The following is a 20,289-nucleotide window of genomic DNA, read 5'->3' as shown; positions in this document are numbered from 1 at the left end:
AGGGAGGGAGAATGAGGCTGTTTATATTATGCGGGCTTCCCTGGCTGAATACACAGCTTAGTGCAGGGGGGAGGTTCCAGACACCCGGAACAGCCCCCTGAGTTCGCCAGTGGATAGGGGTTAGACCAGTACTACAGAATACCCAGATCACTCATTCCTGTTATGGTGGACATGTCACTGTTGTCCCCTTTTGTTAATTTCAATAAAACCAAAGCAGTTGAAACAACCCCTCTGCTACTGAACTGACCAAATCAATATCTTAGAATGGTCATTGACTTGTATGCCATGCTCTGATGAAAAAGTGTTTCTTTAATTATTTTTGAGCAGTTTAGATGCATTAATACATTTTGTATTTTGAAGCTGCAGTTTGATTTTCTTCTGAGGATACATCCTTATATTTGTACTTCCTACTGTGAGAACCACCCACATTATGTACTAGTTATATAGATTTTGCTTTTGCTGTGTACAAAAAAGCATGAACAAATAATAATAAATATTTTTTCCACTCTGCATGCAGCCAGCGCTGGATGGGTCTGCACGCTTTATTATTCTGGCTTTATTTGTCATAGCACATCAGTAGTTCATTTGCTCAACTGCACTATGAACAAAACCTTACCCCGGGCCGTTTCCACTCAGTGCCATGTGAGGGATCTTTACTGTAGAACAAAGACTCATTACATGCTGGGAATTCAGGATCCTCAAACAGTCTTCCGGCTTTCACACATTCTTCTTTTAATTCCAAGAAATTCTGACGAAAGTGTCTGACTGTAGGTGACATGTCTCCCATACTGTAAATAGAAAGAATGGAAGTTAAAATGGAAGGCATTTCATAAGCAAAAAGAGGCAATGTTTATTTTAGTCATTATTTACTAGGCTTGGAAATAGAAAGAGTTTTGCTGCTTTGAAGAAGAACTTCACAATGATTAATTGTACACAGTAGAGAGGAATGACGGGCAGTGCATCCAGGACCAAGCTGAACCTGACTGACACCATCCGCATACAGCTGCAAGGCCTCTTAAAGACACAAATGCACTCATTACAGCCAAGACAGGTGCCAAACACCTGATGGAGGACGTTTGCCTCCAATACAATTTGCATGCAAAGGATTTCACACTAGACCCCTCCATCACAATGAGGTCATCCTCTCAGAAGGGACCCTAGCAGCTAGCCATCAAATGATTTATTGGACTACATGTGAAATAAGAACACTGTGATTTATACCTTTTTAGAACTTATTTTCTTTCAAAAGTTATCACTTAAATAGTTGTTAGGTCTGTGCAATAACCTGAAAGATTTGCCACTGGGGAAACAGTTAGAAGCATCAGATTGGTAACCTATTGCTTAACCTCCCTGGTGTTATGATTATTTCTATTTTTTTAGAGTGTAAAAGCCGTGCAATTTTTTCACAAACTTTTAGACCCTAAAAACAAGAAAACATATATATACCACAGAGAGATCTGCAGCATTTCCTGCATATCACTCACTCAGGCATGGGCTTACTGCTCTGAGCTTTGGATTTCCATCCCGAGCCTGACTCGGGATTGCTGCTAAGAAGGTTAAAGTGTACCCGAGGCGACATGTGACAATGAGATAAGTGTATGTACAGTGCAAAACATATTAATAACCAGGCTGTTTCTCGTTTTGTTGTGACAGCTTGGCTCATATGTAATTCACTTTTTCTCCTGAGTTTTTACCTAGGTGATATTTTCACACCTTGTCATAATTTTTTTTTAAACCACTAGCAAGCAAATACTCAATAATACTCATACAAGCAAATGCTCAAAATAGTGTTGATAGTACTTTTTCAATTGTAAAATGCTGCAAAGTTATTTTAAAGAGAATATGAAAATTATCTCCTAGTAGATAACACGGGAGAAAAAGTTAATTGCATATGGACCCTTCTGTCTTGTCGGTAAATTATTCTGTATGTTTTCCTGGCAGAATACAGCTTCTGAGGACAGGGGAGAGATAGAAAAAAGGCCATTAGTTTATGTATTTTAACTCTGGGGCCCATATGCAATTCACTTTTTCTCCTGAGTTTTCTCCTAGGTGATATTTTATATATTTTTTGTTTTATCAATTGTAAAATGCTGAAAAGTTATTTTAAATAGAAGATGAAAATTATATTCTATGAAATAAGCCAGTAGAAAAAGTTAATTGCATATGGGGCAGGGACACTTAATAGACTGCCATTGAGCAGAGGCAATAAAACATTCAATCTAACTTGTAAATGTTTAAATATAAGATAAAACCATGGGATATCTAAAAAGTCATTTTTAGGAGTAGGAGGATGAATACAATTGTTTATCTTATTAGTTTATTTCCCCCCAGGTTAACTTTAAGTAACCTCCTATGGATACCCCCAAAATAGCAGATCAATATTACAGATCCTTTTATTAAACATTTCCTTTTAATTAAATGTTTCCTGACTGTTTGTGGTGGAGGCAAATATTGCGAGCATCGACCCCCTAACTTCCCTTATGGGAAACCCTAAATTTGCCCAAGGTTTAGATATCCTCTGGTTTACAGGTGGTGGGAAAAATTATCTCACTATAATCTTCTCCTTAGTAACTGACACGAGAGTTAAAATCTTCCAAAGTCCTACTGATAAGGGACATTTACCAGGGTCTGAAATATTTAGACACTGAAATGAAACACTTTATACAAACCACAGTGGATTTGTATGACTCCCTCTTAAAGCGGAATATAACCCTGCATTTCAACTTTGCTCTAAAACATTATTTACAGCATATTATATGCAACAAGCATTTTTTTTTACTAGACCAGCATTGGAAGGGTTAAACACAGAGGTTTAAAGTTCCGTGGAGAGATATGCAGAAGTTCAGATTGTTACATTCTATTTAGTTATATGTATCTATTGAGAAATGTTACACACTCTTTGGCTGTCCTCCAGCTCCTTCTCAGTCAGAGAGATGAGTCACATGCCACACTTAGATACATTTATGTAAACAAAATGTATCTATGTCAGCTTCAGATGCGTCCAGGAACTTGAAAGCTCTGTGTAACCCTTCCAATGCTGGTCTAGTAAAAAAAAAAAAATGCTGGTTGCATATAATATACTGTAAATAATGTTTTAGAGCAAAGTTGAAATGCAGGGTTATATTCCGCTTTAACAAGGGCAGCTTTTGAGCACATTTGTTATGAGAAGCAGAGAGATCACCAGGGAAGTGGTACTATATCTCTAGTCTATAAATATTTATTTCTCCTTAACCACTTGAGGACCCACCCTTTACCCCCCCTTAAGGACCAGCGCTGTTATTTGTGATCTGTGCTGGGTGGGCTCTACAGCCCCCAGCACAGATCAGGGTGCATCCAGAGCGATCAGATCGCCCCCCTTTTTCCCCCACTATGGGGATGATGTGCTGGGGGGGTCTGATCGCTCCTGCCTGCCGGTGTTGCGGGGGGGGGGGCACCTCAAAGCCCCCCTCCGTGGCGAAATCCTCCCCCCCCTCCCTCTCCTACCTGGCCCCCCTGGTGTTCCAGGCTGCACAGGACGCTATCCGTCCTGTGCAGCCAGTGACAGGACGTCCCCTGTCACATGGCGGCGATCCCCGGCCGCTGAGTGGCCGGGGATCGCCGATCTGCCTTACGGCGCTGCTGCGCAGCAGCGCCGTACAATGTAAACAAAGCGGATTATTTCCGCTTGTGTTTACATTTAGCCTGCGAGCCACCATCGGCGGCCCGCAGGCTATTCACGGAGCCCCCCGGCGTGAATTGACAGGAAGCAGCCGCTCGCACGAGCGGCTGCTTCCTGATTAATCAGCCTGCAGCTGGCGACGCAATACTGCGTCGCTGGTCCTGCAGCTGCCACTTTGCTGACGCGCGGTATGAGTGCGCGGTCGGCAAGTGGTTAAAGGGATACTGTAGGGGGGTCAGGGGGAAATGAGTTGAACTTACCTGGGGCTTCTAATGGTCCCCCACAGACATCCTGTGCCCGCGCAGCCACTCACCGATGCTCCGGCCCCGCCTCCGGTTCACTTCTGGAATTTTAGACTTTAAAGTCTGAAAACCACTGCGCCTGCATTGCCGTGTCCTCGCTCCCGCTGATGTCACCAGGAGCGTACTGCGCAGGCACAGACCATACTGGGCCTGCGCAGTACGCTCCTGGTGACATCAGGTTTGGGAACCTCTCTCTACCTGCACAATAATTTACTCTACTGTCAACAAGCATATTAATTTCCCAGGAACATCTACGTACTGTGGTACTTTGCAAAACAAAGATTTTTGGTAAAGCAATTTTAGTTCTCAAACTTTTTTCACATGACTGTAGGAATGTCGTTTTGAGTACAGGATTTACAGCGAATGTGGGAGGCTACTCATCTGCTCCAATGCCATAGAAATACACTAGAAGATGTTGTCCTGGGAAGGCTATCCAAATTCAAAACTGACCAGAATCGTTAGGGGTGGCAAGGCAGTGGGTACTTTTTCACATTCGGAGTCCCAAAGAAGGACTTAGAAACAGAGAACCTTAACCTTTACCGCAACTAGGGGACATACAGTGCTGCCCATAATTATTCATACCTCTGGCAAATTTCACTTAAAGTTACTGTTATTCAACCAGCAAGTAATTTTTTACGGGAAATGACACATACGTCTCCCAAAAGATAAGAAAAAGTACAAGATGCATTATTGTGGAAAAAAAAACATTTCTCAGCTTTTATTTACATTTGAGCAAAAAGTGTCCAGTCCAAAATTATTCATACCCTTCACAAACTGTCACAGTCTGTGGGAAAATCCAAAGCTCTATACTATTCCAAATAGTCTAAGCTGTTCTAAAGCATCATAATTACCCTGATTAATTGGGAAAAGCTATTTTAATTAACTCAACAGGTGAGGTGAAAAACAGCAGCTCTCTGCAGTTGGTTTGTGGACAGTCATGGCTAAGACAAAGTCGCTCAGTGAGGACCTGCGACTGCGCATTGTGGCTGCTCACAAGTCAGGAAAGGTCTATAAGGCCATTTCTAAATGTTTTCAAGTTCCAGCGGCTACAGTGCAAAGTATTATGGAAAAATACAAGATGTTCTGCACTGTGAAACATCTCATGATGACACCTGTGCTGGCCAGGAGGATAGTGAGATAGGTGAAAAAGAATCCAAGGATCACCACCAAGGCCATCCTGGTGAATGTGGGCTCTGCTGGTGGCTATGACTCAAGGCAATCCAACGGACACTGCACACTGCTGGGCAAACGTCTGTCGTCCAGAAAAATGTGTACAGCAATATATTGTAGACCACTCCAGGGAAAGTGTGAAGGAATCCATTCAAAGCAATGGTCCATTCTACTCTGGCCGCCATGCGCTGTGCTGCTGCATGGTAAGAGGAGCCTTAGGCCTCCTCAAATGTCAGTATACCCTTAAAGCACATATATTTACAAATGTAAAACAAGTAATAGCAAAATCATGGAATTCAAACACTCTCTCAGAAGCAGTAAAGTGTAAAATAGCTTTTATTATGTTCTTTGAAAAAAGCCTGGGAAAAACTCTATGAGACTCTATACCAGCTTTTGAGAAAACCTGGGGACCCTTTTTAAGGTATTACATTATTGGAAACCTACAGTACATGTGCTGTTAGTTTCTCCATGGAAATTACCCATTAACTAGAAGTTTAGAATGTGGGTTCCTATCTCTTCTACCACCACTTTCTTCTTCCCTTCTATATAAATGTTTTTGTTTTTTTGATCAACAAAACATATAAAGGTTTTACTTAGCTACTCTCAACTCTTTCCGTTCTGATCTTTTTAGGAAAAACAATATGCAGAAATAGAAGGGTGGACAATGGAAACTAACATATGAAGATTGATGTTAGCATTGTATAACCAGTAATATAGTGCAAGGTGTAGGTGCCTGCAATTTAGATTGTTCCTCTAAGTTAAACAGAAAGGTCAAAGTTCTGTTTGAAACAAAGTGGACATACTAGGCTATTATGTTATAGTTATTTCCGATTTATTAGAGTGAAGCAAGCTTTAAATAAAACTCTGATGTGCTTAGGATTATTGCAATCCAAGGGTGTATTTTAATTATATAACTGATAATAGTACTATGCAAGTTGGTCTTATTGCTTATAGTCTTTGCATTCATCAGAAGTGAAATTGCTACACCTTTAAGAAATACATGTAGCTATATGCAAATCACAGTAATTGAAGAATTCATATGCATATTATTGAGTTTTTGTACATTTCGGGTCACATGTCACCCGGTTTCAGAACAAACCGTATCCTGGAGCTGCATGATCCAAATTTATTGGAAAGGTATTATTATTAATATTCTACTATTGTCTTCTGTCCCCTCTAACAGTAACTCCCTCTACCTGCATCTCACACTAAACAATCCTACCTACCCCTAATATTAACCACCTCTTCCTACAAAGGCTTAACATTAGCTCGCCACCCATGCCTAATATTAACCACCCCTACCTATGCCTATCATTTACCACTCCCCCACCCCACCTAGTTCCTATCCAGAGCTCTGCTAATAATAGCCAAACTCTAGCTAACAAGTCATTAATTGATGTCTGGAGCTCGGCTAATGATAACTGAACTCCGTAGCCAATAAGCTATCGCCACCACCAAACTAAAGCACCTTAGACAGCCACAATGTAAATCAAGCTTGGAGACAGTCTTTCTGTTTTACCAACAGCACTGCTTAATTTGTTTTGAACAGGTTATCTCCAGGCGATTCAATATATATTATAAAATATAATAGGAAGAACACCAAATACCTAAGTGGATTTGTCAAAATGGCAGTGTAGGCTTAACATGGCTGGAAGGGTGGGGCTACCAAAATCAATATACAACAACATATAGATATAGGAAGTGTTTCTGATGCTGACACCATAAAAATGAACATAAGGTGGGTATCCAGAATAATTTACTGCATTCTACTAGATATTACAGTTCCTCTTTAACTGAATTGTTAGTTGTGGTCTACTGAGTAATGTGTATATACAATATGATTCATAAAGTAAAAATACATTTTCCAAATGAAATAGTTCCCTGAGTAGACTGTCCTCTGTCAGAGCAGAATGTAAAATCAGTTTAATATTTTTCTGTGGTAGCATTTCTTTTCACAGGCCATACTGGGGCCGGTCAGAAGGATGGGCTGGGGAGTGCACAGTTGGAGCAACAGCTGTTCGTGAACATCAGCTGGAAATCAAGTGAGTTCTGAGATCTCCATAATAATTCAATAGCACAAGACAAAGCTATTAAAGGTAACCCATGTTGGTAGAATCGAGTTGTCCAGAAACGGGAACAAACACAGCATCGAGCAATCTGCATAGAACATTTATTTGCACACTGCACAATGATGTAATTTTAAAAGGTAAAACCCTAAAAAAAGATTTGATGGAGAGTGTGTATAGCATGCATGCATAATGTAGATACACTTTGTGGTTTACAAAGTGGGTATAAGCTATGAGGCTACGGATGTCACACACATCTATGTATCATAAGTAAAAATCCCATGATAAATTTATGAACCACTCTCTGCTGAAACCAAAACCGTTTCCACTCAAAACCCCAAAGGATTTATTCCACACTGCCTGCCTCCATATAGCCACGTGGAAACCATCAAAAGGCCACACGTATATAGGGCCAATTGAGGTTGTTGGCAAAATAGTAGTTAATATAAATGTGTAAACTGGTGCATGATCTACCCTTTTCAAGGAACAATGTAATTCCCCCTCCTTGGGAGTTTAAAGAAATGTCAAATATAAAAAGAATAGTAAAACAACAACAACAACAACAAAAATGACATGACTTTCTCTAATTAATTCAATAAATATTTAATGTAAATTAGGCAATCTTAACCCCCAGATTTCTGTTTAAATAGAAGTTTATTTTGTCAGGACAAATAAAAGACGTGCACAAAGCAAAAAAGATGTACAAACAATTTCTCTTACCCAGATATTTCATAAAAACATCTGAAATTATTCTGCATTGAACAACACAAAGCATTTACTGTACATCCCCTCAAAATTTGGCATTAGGTGTAAAATGTAAATAAGTACAGAATGCAATGGTTTATAGTTTAGTTAAACTGTAAATCAGATTAAACATAGTACACAGGCAACACATGGAACACTTAAAGGGACTCCGAGCAGTGCAGAAACTATGGAAAGATGCATATCATTTTAAAGCTCTCTTTCTCCTCTTTCCAATGATATATAAACCGCCACCCTACGCCTTTTAGTTTTCGCTATTTTCGCGATTGAAATTGCCATAGCTGCAATTTCGATCACGAAAATAGAGAAAACTAAAAGGCGTATGGCGACGATTTAGGGGTCGTCAGAAAGAGGAGAAAGAGAGCTTTAAAATGATATCCATCTTGCCATAGTTACATTGTATTACACAGGGTGACTTTTTCTCAAAGTCAGCAGCTCCATTCAGCAGAATGCGATTCAGCAGCAGGCGATTTATATACCATTGGAAAGAGGAGAAAGAGAGCTTTAAAATGATGTGCATCTTTCCATAGTTTCTGCACTGCTCGAAATCCCTTTAAGAAAAGACAAATATATTGTTTTTCAAAAAAAAAGGAAAGAAAAAACTGGAAGCTGGAAAAGTAGTGTAATAACCTGGTGAACCTATCACAATAATTATGCCAACTGGCTACCAAACCTGTAACATACCACCTGGCGCCCAATTCATCAGGTGTTGCTGCATTGCGTACTCTAAAACCGGTACTAGAGTTTTAATTTAAAATCCTACTAAAGTCAAACTAAAAATATAAAAAGTAGGTCTACTGCTGACAGATCTCTTTTCTTTAGTGTAGTGAGGCATTTGTTGTCATCTATTACTAAGCCCAGCCCACAAAAAAAAAAGTTGATGCATGTGCATGAAGCCCTAGCAATCAGGGAGGGAGAATGTATGCCTGGCAGGAAGAAGAGGTCACACACTGAACTACGCTGAAAAAAACAGTGGCAGGAAATAGTGTTGAACTAGTACTAATGAATCCAAATTTGACTGGCCTTAGAAGGCAAAAAGGATGTCGGACTCTAATTTGGCAATACTGAGGCATGGCACCAGGTGCCAGTCCCTTATGTATAGTGGCAGTTCTTCATGTAGACACAGTTCTGTGCAGTGGCGGACAAAGCCAACGATGGGCCCCTGTGCAGAATAAATGAAGCGGGCCCCATTTAAGCGGTAACAGATCATGGTTGGATCCAAACAATTCTGATAAAATAAAAGTACATGAACCTAGGTCACAATTTGTAGGTACTGTATTAATGTAGCACACATTTTAAACTTGTATCTAACTGGGGCATACCTCACAACTTTTTGAGATGAGAAAGAGGGACACTTAAGCCACGCCCTGCCACACCCCTGGTCACGTCCCACCACGCCCCTAGGCACGCATACCATAAAGATTTCCGAAGAAAAATATGTTGTTTTATAATTCAAACCACACTGGTCCCTTCTATCCTGGTTCATTTTCCTTTATAGTAACATTTTAAAATTAGTAATATATCAATTTAAAGCATGAGAATAAAGTTTAGAGTCAATCAAACACATTTTTTTAGCAGAGAAATATATTTATTTACATAGAAAGAGGGACAAAGTCCTGAAAGAGGGACAAATGAGGAGGAAAGAGGGATAGGGCTCCCAAAGAGGGACTGTCCCTCAAAAAGAGGGACAGTTGGGAGCTATGCTGGGGTACAAGTTATTATCACCGTTTCTCTTGAGTTTCAGAGAGAAATACATGGAGAAAAGCCTAGAGGATAATCAGACCCTAACTGGTGCAATTGCATGGGCCCGAGAGGACATGGGGCCCCTGTGCGGCTGCACGGCCTGCACGGGCCTATGTCCGCCTCTGGTTCTGTGCATTGAGGCTAGCATCATAAATGTTGTGTATGGTATCACATATTGCTTAGAGTGGATTTGCAGCATAGTGACGTGCTGGATTTGGTTGAACAAAAAAAACTAAAGCTTCAGTGACGGAGCTTTAGTTTTTTTTTGTTCAACCAAAGCCAGAGGGAGAAACCAATGAATCAGGGTTTGGGAGTGCATAAAGTATTTGTATAGACTGTCTAATACTTTGGCAACCAGATTCTAAATATATCAGTTTGGCTCTTTGACCTCTTTTCCGTTTTACACATATTATTACTAACATGGATGAAAGGCTGAGTTCACACTGCCATGAAAAACATCTGCTTATCGGAGTGGAACATAAAGTAACAGATCTTCAGACATGTGTACGGATCCTATGCAAAGTAATGGGATCAATCAGTTAGGAACGGATTCAGACATTCAGTTCCAATGAGCGAAACTGAAGGTTGTGCGGCGCAAGATAACTCCGGACAATTGAACCAAATCAGAGGCTGATAGATTACATAGAAACACGTGCAAAAAGGTTTTTACTGAACATACTGGCTATATAAATGAAAATCTCACAAGCTGCTTCCTGTCAACTCTATGGTATTTTGGCAGCTACTTCACGTTCCCTTATTTTCAAGACTTTAAATGTATAGCTTTCATCCATAGCCTATTTTTAAGAAGCAGGAGAGAAAAGACAGCCGGCACTGCAAGTACTGATGGGTCTGCCAGGAAGCTGAGAGCGAGCCGGTATGTGTTGTGGAAATGACGCATGCTCCTGGGAGGTACGATAAATCATAATGCAATAGTTGTGGTAGATGTGGGGTGTTCCAGGCACTGCTGCAATTACATTTGCAAACTACTAGTTCTCCATAAGTTCATTCATGTAGGTATTCAAGCAATAAATAACATACCAGACTAGGAGGCAGCGGGTGCAGGGCACAAATTTAGTTTAGCATCCTCTACCGTCTGTTCAAAAACTGAATGGAAAACGGATGAAAAACTGGTGCTAATGGAACAAACGGATCCATTTGTAAAGGAGAACGGATCAATTTTTACAGGATCATGTTTTTTTATCAGGTACAATGGGACCTTAGGCCTAAGCCTAGTATATACTTTCAATTATGATTGGCCAATCACTAACCAATTTTACTACCTCCATGGAGCACAATTTGTTCCTAGTATTCAAAAATTTGTTGGTCCTCAAACTTCATGAAAGTGGTAAAATTAGACAGCCATTTACCAATCAAAATGGAAGCCTGGCACACACCTTCAATTATGATAGGCCAATTACTGACCAATTTAATCCTGTGTGTAGTTTGAAGGTCAACAGATACAGTGGGTTGCAAAAGTATTCGGCCCCCTTGAAGTTTTTCCACATTTTGTCACATTACTGCCACAAACATGCATCAATTTTATTGGAATTCCACGTGAAAGGCCAATACAAAGTGGTGTACATGTGAGAAGTGGATCGAAAATCATACATCATTCCAAACATTTTTTACAAATAAATAACTGCAAAGTGGGGTGTGCGTAATTATTCAGCCCCCTGAGTCAATACTTTGTAGAACCACCTTTTGCTGCAATTACAGCTGCCAGTCTTTTAGGGTATGTCTTTACCAGCTTTGCACATCTAGAGACTGAAATCCTTGCCCATTCTTATTTGCAAAACAGCTCCAGCTCAGTCAGATTCCCCGACATCGCTAGTGTGCGGTCTCACACATCGTTGTGGCAGTCAGATTAGATGGACAGCGTTTGTGAACATCAGTTTTCAGATCTTGCCACAGATTCTCGATTGGATATAGATCTGGACTTTGACTGGGCCATTCTAACACATAGATATGTTTTGTTTTAAACCATTCCATTGATGCCCTGGCTTTACATTTAAGGTAATTGTCCTGCTGGAAGGTGAACCTCCGCTGCAGTCTCAAGTCTTTTGCAGTCTCCAAGAGGTTTTCTTCCAAGTTTGCCCTGTATTTGGCTCCATCCATCTTCCCATCAACTCTGACCAGCTTCCCTGTCCCTGCTGAAGAAATGCACCCCCTGAGCATGATGCTGCCACCACTATATTTGACAGTGGGGATGGTGTGTTCAGAGTGATGTGCAGTGTTAGTTTTCTACCACACATAGCGTGTTGCATTTTGGCCAAAAAGTTCCATTTTGGTCTCATCTGACCAGAGCACCTTCTTCCACATGGTTGCTGTGTCCCCCACATGGCTTGTGGCAAACTGCAAACGGGACTTCTTATGCTTTCTGTTAACAATGCCTTTCTTCTTGCCACTCTTCCATAAAGGGCAACTTTGTACAGTGCATGACTAATAGTTGTCCTATGGACAGAGTCTCCCACCTGAGCTGTAGATCTCTGCAGCTAGTCCAGAGTCACCATGGGCCTCTTGAGTGCATTTCTGATCAGCGCTCTCCTTGATTGACCTGTGAGTTTAGGTGGACGGCCTTGTCTTTATAGGTTTACAGTTGCGCCATTTTCCTTCCATTTCTGATTGATCACTTGAACAGTGCTCCGTGGGATGTTCAAGGCTTTGGAAATCTTTTTGTAGCCTAAGCCTGCTTTACATTTCTCAATAACTTGATCCCTGACCTCTCTTGGACCTGCCTTGTGTGTTCTTTGGACTTCATGGTGTTGTTGCTCCCAAGATTCTCTTAGACAACCTCTGAGGCCCTCACAGAGCAGCTGTATTTGTACTGACATTAGATTACACACAGGTGCACTCTATTTAGCCGTTAGCACTCATCAGGCAATGTCTATAGGCAACTGACTGCACTCAGATCAAAGGGGGCCGAATAATTACGCACACACCACTTTGCAGTTATTTATTTGTAAAAAATGTTTGGAATCATGTATGATTTTCGTTCCACTTCTCACGTGTATACCACTTTGTGTTGGTCTTTCATGTGGAATTCCAATAAAATTGATTCATGTTTGTGGCAGTAATATGACAAAATGTGGAAAACTTCAAGGGGGCCGAATACTTTTGCAACCCACTGTATTGAATACTTTGAGCAGATTGTGCAGGGAAACTCCCATACTACATGGAAGTGGTAAGATTGGCCAATCATAATGAAAGTGTGTATCAGGCTTTACACAAAGTGATCAAGAACCATGCTAGTCCAGTTGTATCATTAACCAACATACAATTATGTCTAGAATGTGAACTGCAGTACATTGAGTAAAATGATTTCCATCCCTCTGATCCCTGGCCTGCAGCAGCCCAGCCACATACAGTAGGTTAGTGATTCCCAGCAAGAAGTACCATTAGCGTAAAGCTGGTCACATAAAGTGGACCTGAACTCTTGCACAGGACAGAAGGAAAGCATAGAGACATGCACCCTGTATGTATTTAGAGAGTTCAGCCTCTTTAATTCCCCCTCATTTGTGACTAATCACAAGTTGTAATTTGTTCTCAGCTGAGTCAGCTGGCAGCCATAAAAGAGCAGCTAATTTGTAAACAGAGGATGTTAACCCTACACCTGCAGCCATGAAAGCAGTAGTCAAGTAGACAGACTGCAGATGTATTTCAGGATTTGTATCAGCTATAACAAAGAAAAGTTTATCTTTAAAAGTTAGTATGCTGTTGCGTATTGTTTAGAGCAGAGAGGAAGTTCTGAGTTCAGGTCTGTTTTAAATGGGATTACAAAAAATGCAAGTAAATTGAAATGGTACAAATGTAAATTAATAAATTTAAAATGCAGGCGATGACTTTGGGATTAAGCAGCTATGTTATCTCATTTCAGTCTCAGCATTCCCTGTATGAGGCAGCACTGCTCTCCTGACTGGTGTGCTGGGAGGAAACATTGCTGACAGTTTTCCTGAATATGACTGTAATCACTGGCACAGCATGTCAGCCTCTCTGCCAGATGGAAATCAGCTGTGATGACTGTGATGGACGCAACCCTGCTGGACTCCCGTGGCTGTGCTGAGTGCATCCTCATTACTACCAAATCACAACAAGATGTTTTGTCTGTGTTCCTGGTTAAATGCATCAGTCCTGCAATACAGACTTGGGCAGGATAAGGGGGAAAATATGAAAAGCGTCTGGCGCACCGTGTACATCTGTAGTGGGTAAAAGCAATAGTACCTAAAAGGCCTGGGGAGTGAAAGTAAAGTCAAAATTAGTCCAGCTCACCCTTCAAAAATGTAGGGCTTATATTACTGCTTAGCAGAAACATGGTAGTCACTGAACAGGCTGATAACCATCATTTGGGGACAGGGCAGTTTCTACACTAAATTGCACCCAGGGTGAGGGTGTAAAAATTGCCCCCCCATATGGAGACATGTATAGGTGCCCACAGTATAGGTTAGCCAGGTCTAGATCCCCTGTTATATTTAGCCAGGCATAGGTGCCCCCAGTATAGGTAGCCAGTATAGTTGCCCCCAGTATAGGCTAGCCAGGTAGATGCCTCCAGTATAGTTGCCTCCAGTTTAGGTTAGACAGGTAGGTGCCTCCAGAATAGGTAGCGGCTTTAAAAACTGGCGTCTAAGGGGTGCCCTTTCTTCCGTCAGGGCTCCTGACGGAAGAAAGGGCACCCCTGTTTTGGGTAAGAACTGCCAGTAAGTAGATAAAAGGATTATTTTGTACATCACCTTCATACAGCAGTGACAGATAAATGGAGGCAGTTTACATATTTTCACCCATTTGTAAACAATGTTCATGCTTCTGGTTTGTGAGGGAAGGCAAAATCATTAGCACAAATTGTCACAGAACCCCTCGTGGCCAGACCGCAAATTGCCTTCCAATCGGTTTCAGCACACAGACCATGCAAGCTGTGGTCGCATTCGATGCGCAGAAGCCGTCGGAATTTTGGGCAGCAGACCGACGAGAAGGTAGCCTGTGAGGTTACGGTAATTACAAATTACACACCATTTCAGGGTATAACTGCCACCACCTCTGTTTTCTGAGACAGAGGAACTCACTGACTTGCTGAGCCTAGATCTACAAATAAAAAAATGGTTAAACACACTCTATTCTGTCTAGCTAGCAACAAAAGTAGCGTCTCGCCAGAGCTCTGGGTTCAGTTTCTGTATGGCTGAATAATAGGGTAGCTGAACAAACAACTGACGATAGTGTCGGTTTATTAATGCAATATAAATAATTAATATATACAGAAAATCGTTAAAATCAACAATTATAGAGACAAAGGATAACACTGTATAGAAAATAAAAATGGAGAAAAACGGATACTTAAAGTTCATGGAAAGATGTCCTTTCTGGGGAGATCTGAGCACATGGAAAATGTGCTTTGTTTCAGTCCAGGAAAATGGCTGCCAGCCGCATGGTCCTCTGGCTGGCTCAGTCAGGTGATGGTACGCAGGGGAGGACTCAAGTCCACCTGCTGGCCATGTGCTTTTGATGAAGCTGGCTCGGGGGTGTGGCCGTGCCTGCTCCCTCTGAATTACCAACCAACCACAGTTCAAGTCCTTGGGGAGAGATTTAGGCTTAAACTTATAAATGCCGTAACTCATAAACGATACATGTCATATTTAGGTGGATAGCAGATTCATTATAAATAAATGGAGGAATTGCACAAATTGGCCATATACACCTAACACATCTCAGTCACATAAGTAATTCTTTGTTGCAGGTATACACCTTTAACGAATCAAATCACAGACAATATTAAAAGTTACTTCTGCGCAGAAAATAGGACAATAAAACTGAGGAGCCATCCCGCATACCCCCTAGATCAATACTCTAGGCTTGTGTGCATGGAGTCTGTCAAAAGGACTCTCATGCTCCATGCACGCAAGCCCAGTCTGCCCACCTGTCACACAACACCTCACACCATGCTGCCGCCCCCTAATGGGGATGAGTCCTTTATGTTGAGGGAAGTTGCAGCAAGCAAGCGTTAGTCAATTAGAGGGGTGCAAGCCAATGTGCTTAAAGACTGTTAAATGAAGCAATGTCACTCAGGCATCATTCTCTCATGATGTCATCTTATGCATGTATCAATATAGAAATACTTGCAGTGACCCCACGATATGGGACATTCCAGTCCTGCTTGGTATTTCTTCTCCCCTCTCCGATTGCCTGCAGTCTAATCCACTAAGGCAGTAGGTGTCCAGCTCCTATATCCCTTTATTGGGGTCTGTGCCAGCCTTGATCACATCCACATACTGTGCATGGTGAGATTTAGTCCCAGATATTCGCATCCACATGCAGTGCAGCCCGACTGGACAAAACTCACACTCCACCTGAGCTTGGCATGAAGTGATTGCTGTACGCTGACTAGCTGTGTCAGCATGCACGCGTGCATTCCCGAATCCGCATGCTGGGCACCTACTTACCTACTTTGTAAATGTTTAAAGAGAAAGAAAGAAAACCCTGAGATACTTAAAAAAAAGTCATTTTTAGGAGTAGGAGGATAAATATAATTGTTTATCTCATCAGTTTATTTTCTCCTCGGGTTCATTTTAATTTATAAAAAAATTTTAAACTAGGCCTTAGTTTTGAAGTAGATCTTATATTCCGAGCATCCTGCAAAAATCCCGAAACATTATGCCAGTTTTTATTTTTTTTAGGGTAGGTTTTATTATTCAGGGAAACAGGGTATGTCAATGAATCTACACTTTAAAGTCGAACAACAAAACTCTTCTTTAAAAAGGTGGAGAGGCGCTTAGGTGGTATGGGAGTACAGATGGGGATAGTGTGGTTCTTTTCACCCGCTGCTGTTCACTGGCCAGGGGTTCCCAACCACCTCTGGTTGTGTTATAAATGGAGTCTATATAGGTATGAACAGCGCTGAGAGTAGTAGTTGGATAATATAAGCTTTAATAGATTGTTATGGTCTGTATATGTTCAGGATAGATTTCAAAGCACAAGGTCAAATGTTAAAAATACAAAATTTGAAATCTGTAAAAAGTCTCACAGCATATAGCTAGAGTGCATATATTGCATACACGTACCCTGTATGTGTTTAGGATTAATATTCAATCAAAAAAATCCCTATTCAAAGGTACAAAAAATATATAAAATCGCATAGCATGTAATTCAAATCCATATATTGCATACAGTTGTGTTATAAATGGAGTCTATATAGGTATGAACAACTCTGAGAGTAGTAGTTGGATAATATAAGCTTTAATAGATTGTTATGGCTTGTGTATATTCAGGATAGATTTCAAGGCACAAGGTCAAATGCTAAAAATACAGAATTTAAAATCTATAAAAAGTTGCACCGCATATAGCTAGAGTGCGTATAATGCATACACATACCCTGCGTATGTTTAGGATTAATATTCAATCAAAAAAAGATCACTATTCAAAAGTTCAAAATATTTAAAATCGCATAGTACGTAATTCAAATGCATATATTGCATACAGCTAACTGGGTTGTTATAAAAGTTGGATACATATTAGCACAGAGCTGCCACTTTCCTCCTTGGTTAAGTAACATACCGAAGGGTCAATTAATGAGAATTAAGAGGAACTGCACTGAAGATCTTCAGTACACTAAAGAGGCAGGAGATATGATCCAGAGATTCAAGGACAAAGGATATGAGGAAGACATCCTGAGACGAGCAAGAGAGACTGTGGACAGAGTAGGAAGGAGTGACCTACTCAAGAAGAGAATAAGGGGGGACACTGAGGAGCACAATCTGAAAATTAGTTTAAAATACAACATACAAAGTAAACGAACCCGGAAAATCATTGAGAAACACTGGGATATCCTGAGGGGCGACAGGCTACTGAATGAGATTATCCCAGAGAAACCATCTTTCATTTACAGGAAACCAGGCACAATTGGACTCAAGATTGCCACAGCAGCCAATAGCAAAAGAGAAGAGAATAGAAAAACAAAGAACGGTGGGTTTGTACGCTGTGGGAGATGCAAATGCTGCCGAAGGACAAGAGGATACAGTAAGATCACCACAATCAACTCAGGCAAAACGGAGTATAAAATTAGAGACCTTATAACATGTGACACAAAAGGGGTAATCTACAGCATCATTTGCCCCTGTGATAAGATATATGTAGGGAGGACGAAGAGGTGCCTCAGAGAGAGGGTTAATGAACATCTCCGTAATATTGAAAAGGGTTGGAACGGCCACCCACTCTCTAAGCACTACAAAAGGCATCACAAGTGCAGTGTCCTGGATACAAAATTTATGGGGTTAGAAATTGTGACCAAGGACAGTAGGGGGGGCGATTACATCTCAGAAATGTCCTGTAGGGAAGGATACTGGATTTTTGAACTAGACTCCATGGCACCAAAGGGACTGAACATGGAGTTTGAGTTGTTTGGGTTCCTGTGAGTATGAGTGGGGTGGAGCCACCGATGCACTGATCCATCTGATGCCTAGGTATAACACCAGGATTTCCCTCCATCGGGGGCGCCACCTACATCTGGCACTCTCCCTACCCCGGGGCCCTCCATTCTATATACACGCCTCCTCTTCTGTGGTGCCACCCACACCTGGTACCCCACCCCCCCGATCAATCCATTCCCATACCACTCCCCAATCTCTCTCTCCCCCCCTTTCCCCCACTGCTCCACACTCCTTTCCCCCGCTCCCACCCACCTCCCCCTCCTTCCTACCCTCCTCACTAACACTTGGAGTTGGTAGGGACACATGCATAAATCAGCATGTGTAATATATAAACCGAAGATGGAACAAAGTACAAGCGGGGGGGGGGGGGAAATTGAACTTACAACATGTGTGATAACCTGGCCTCATGCCCCTATGCATGGTGTCAAAATCACGTTTTGAGTGGTGTTTAAGTTACCTCCATAAACAAAGAACTATGTAACTAATACAAAGGGATTGAGGAAGAGAAAGGACTACTGTCTCTTTAAGACTGGAGTGCATTATGGGAAAGACATGTGACCAGACATGTGACCAGAAAAGACAATATATCCAGGATTTGCTGAGACACTGGTATACTTCCATTAAGCTTTGATAAAGGCGGCCGGGACCGCAGAAACGCGTCAGCTGGAGGGATATAGCGTGTGAGCAGGGCCATCAGGTACTGCAGACCAGAAGACCCAACGCTTGCGAACACGCTAGAAGGGTGACGTCACCATCCATACCCGGAAGCATACCACCGGCGTCTAGGCAGATCCGGAAGGACTCTTGTCACACTGCACAGCTCTCACGCTGTCAGGGAGCACTTACACTGGAACTGGAGCGCTGCAACCAGCGGAAGATACGCACCTGGATTGCGGACAAGGACATTCGGAGCCCCGCACAGGACGACACCAACCGCTGTACACCTGGATAGCTGCAGGAGCGTGAGTACCCCCGCTGATCGGGGAAAAGATCCGTTCATCAAGTTTGTGATCCACCATTATCTACATCCGGCGGAATTCCGCAAGCGCAATTGAAGCGCAACCACGAGAAGTACTCTAAGCTCAGTCTCTACTGCTAGAATATCCATCATTTATCATTCCCACCCCCCCCCCCCCCCTGGTTTCGGACATTTTGGTCCTAGAATTATCTGACCAATTTTTTTTTCTTAGCACATTTTTGTGCATAAACAGCATCGGGTGGCTCAGGAGTGAATGGGGGTTGATTGTTGAGTGTAGACTGAATATTGCATTCTTTGTCACAGAATTTATGGTGAATACTCCCAATGCGGTGTGAACTTTTACAACTTTTATAACAACCCAGTTAGCTGTATGCAATATATGCATTTGAATTACGTACTATGCGATTTTAAATATTTTGAACTTTTGAATAGTGATCTTTTTTTGATTGAATATTAATCCTAAACATACGCAGGGTATGTGTATGCATTATACGCACTCTAGCTATATGCGGTGCAACTTTTTATAGATTTTAAATTCTGTATTTTTAGCATTTGACCTTGTGCCTTGAAATCTATCCTGAATATACACAAGCCATAACAATCTATTAAAGCTTATATTATCCAACTACTACTCTCAGAGTTGTTCATACCTATATAGACTCCATTTATAACACAACTGTATGCAATATATGGATTTGAATTACATGCTATGCGATTTTATATATTTTTTGTACCTTTGAATAGGGATTTTTTTGATTGAATATTAATCCTAAACACATACAGGGTACGTGTATGCAATATATGCACTCTAGCTATATGCTGTGAGACTTTTTACAGATTTCAAATTTTGTATTTTTAACATTTGACCTTGTGCTTTGAAATCTATCCTGAACATATACAGACCATAACAATCTATTAAAGCTTATATTATCCAACTACTACTCTCAGCGCTGTTCATACCTATATAGACTCCATTTATAACACAACCAGAGGTGGTTGGGAACCCCTGGCCAGTGAACAGCAGCGGGTGAAAAGAACCACACTATCCCCATCTGTACTCCCATACCACCTAAGCGCCTCTCCACCTTTTTAAAACTTCTTTAACACTACGAATCCCAAGGGATGATGGCTGCTAGTGGTGTGGATGAGGATATCTGGTCATACAGGACCAACAGGGATGCAAGGATTAAAACCTTCTTCA

General features: G+C 41.4%; 1 protein-coding gene across 2 annotated transcripts in view; it reads right to left on the bottom strand.

The window, feature by feature from the left end:
• The window catches only part of CAPN6 (calpain 6), a 174,266-nt gene that overhangs the window by 139,362 nt on the left and 14,615 nt on the right, over positions 1–20,289 (bottom strand). For both annotated transcript variants that reach the window (XM_068251113.1, XM_068251112.1), the window contains exon 2: positions 617–788. In XM_068251113.1, the coding sequence (XP_068107214.1) occupies positions 617–787 (171 nt within the window). In that variant the 5' untranslated portion in view covers position 788. The remainder of the gene's footprint in view (positions 1–616; positions 789–20,289) is intronic.

Source organism: Hyperolius riggenbachi, chromosome 8, assembly GCF_040937935.1.
Source record: "Hyperolius riggenbachi isolate aHypRig1 chromosome 8, aHypRig1.pri, whole genome shotgun sequence".
NCBI lineage: Eukaryota > Metazoa > Chordata > Amphibia > Anura > Hyperoliidae > Hyperolius > Hyperolius riggenbachi.
This window is presented reverse-complemented; position numbering and strand designations above follow the sequence as displayed.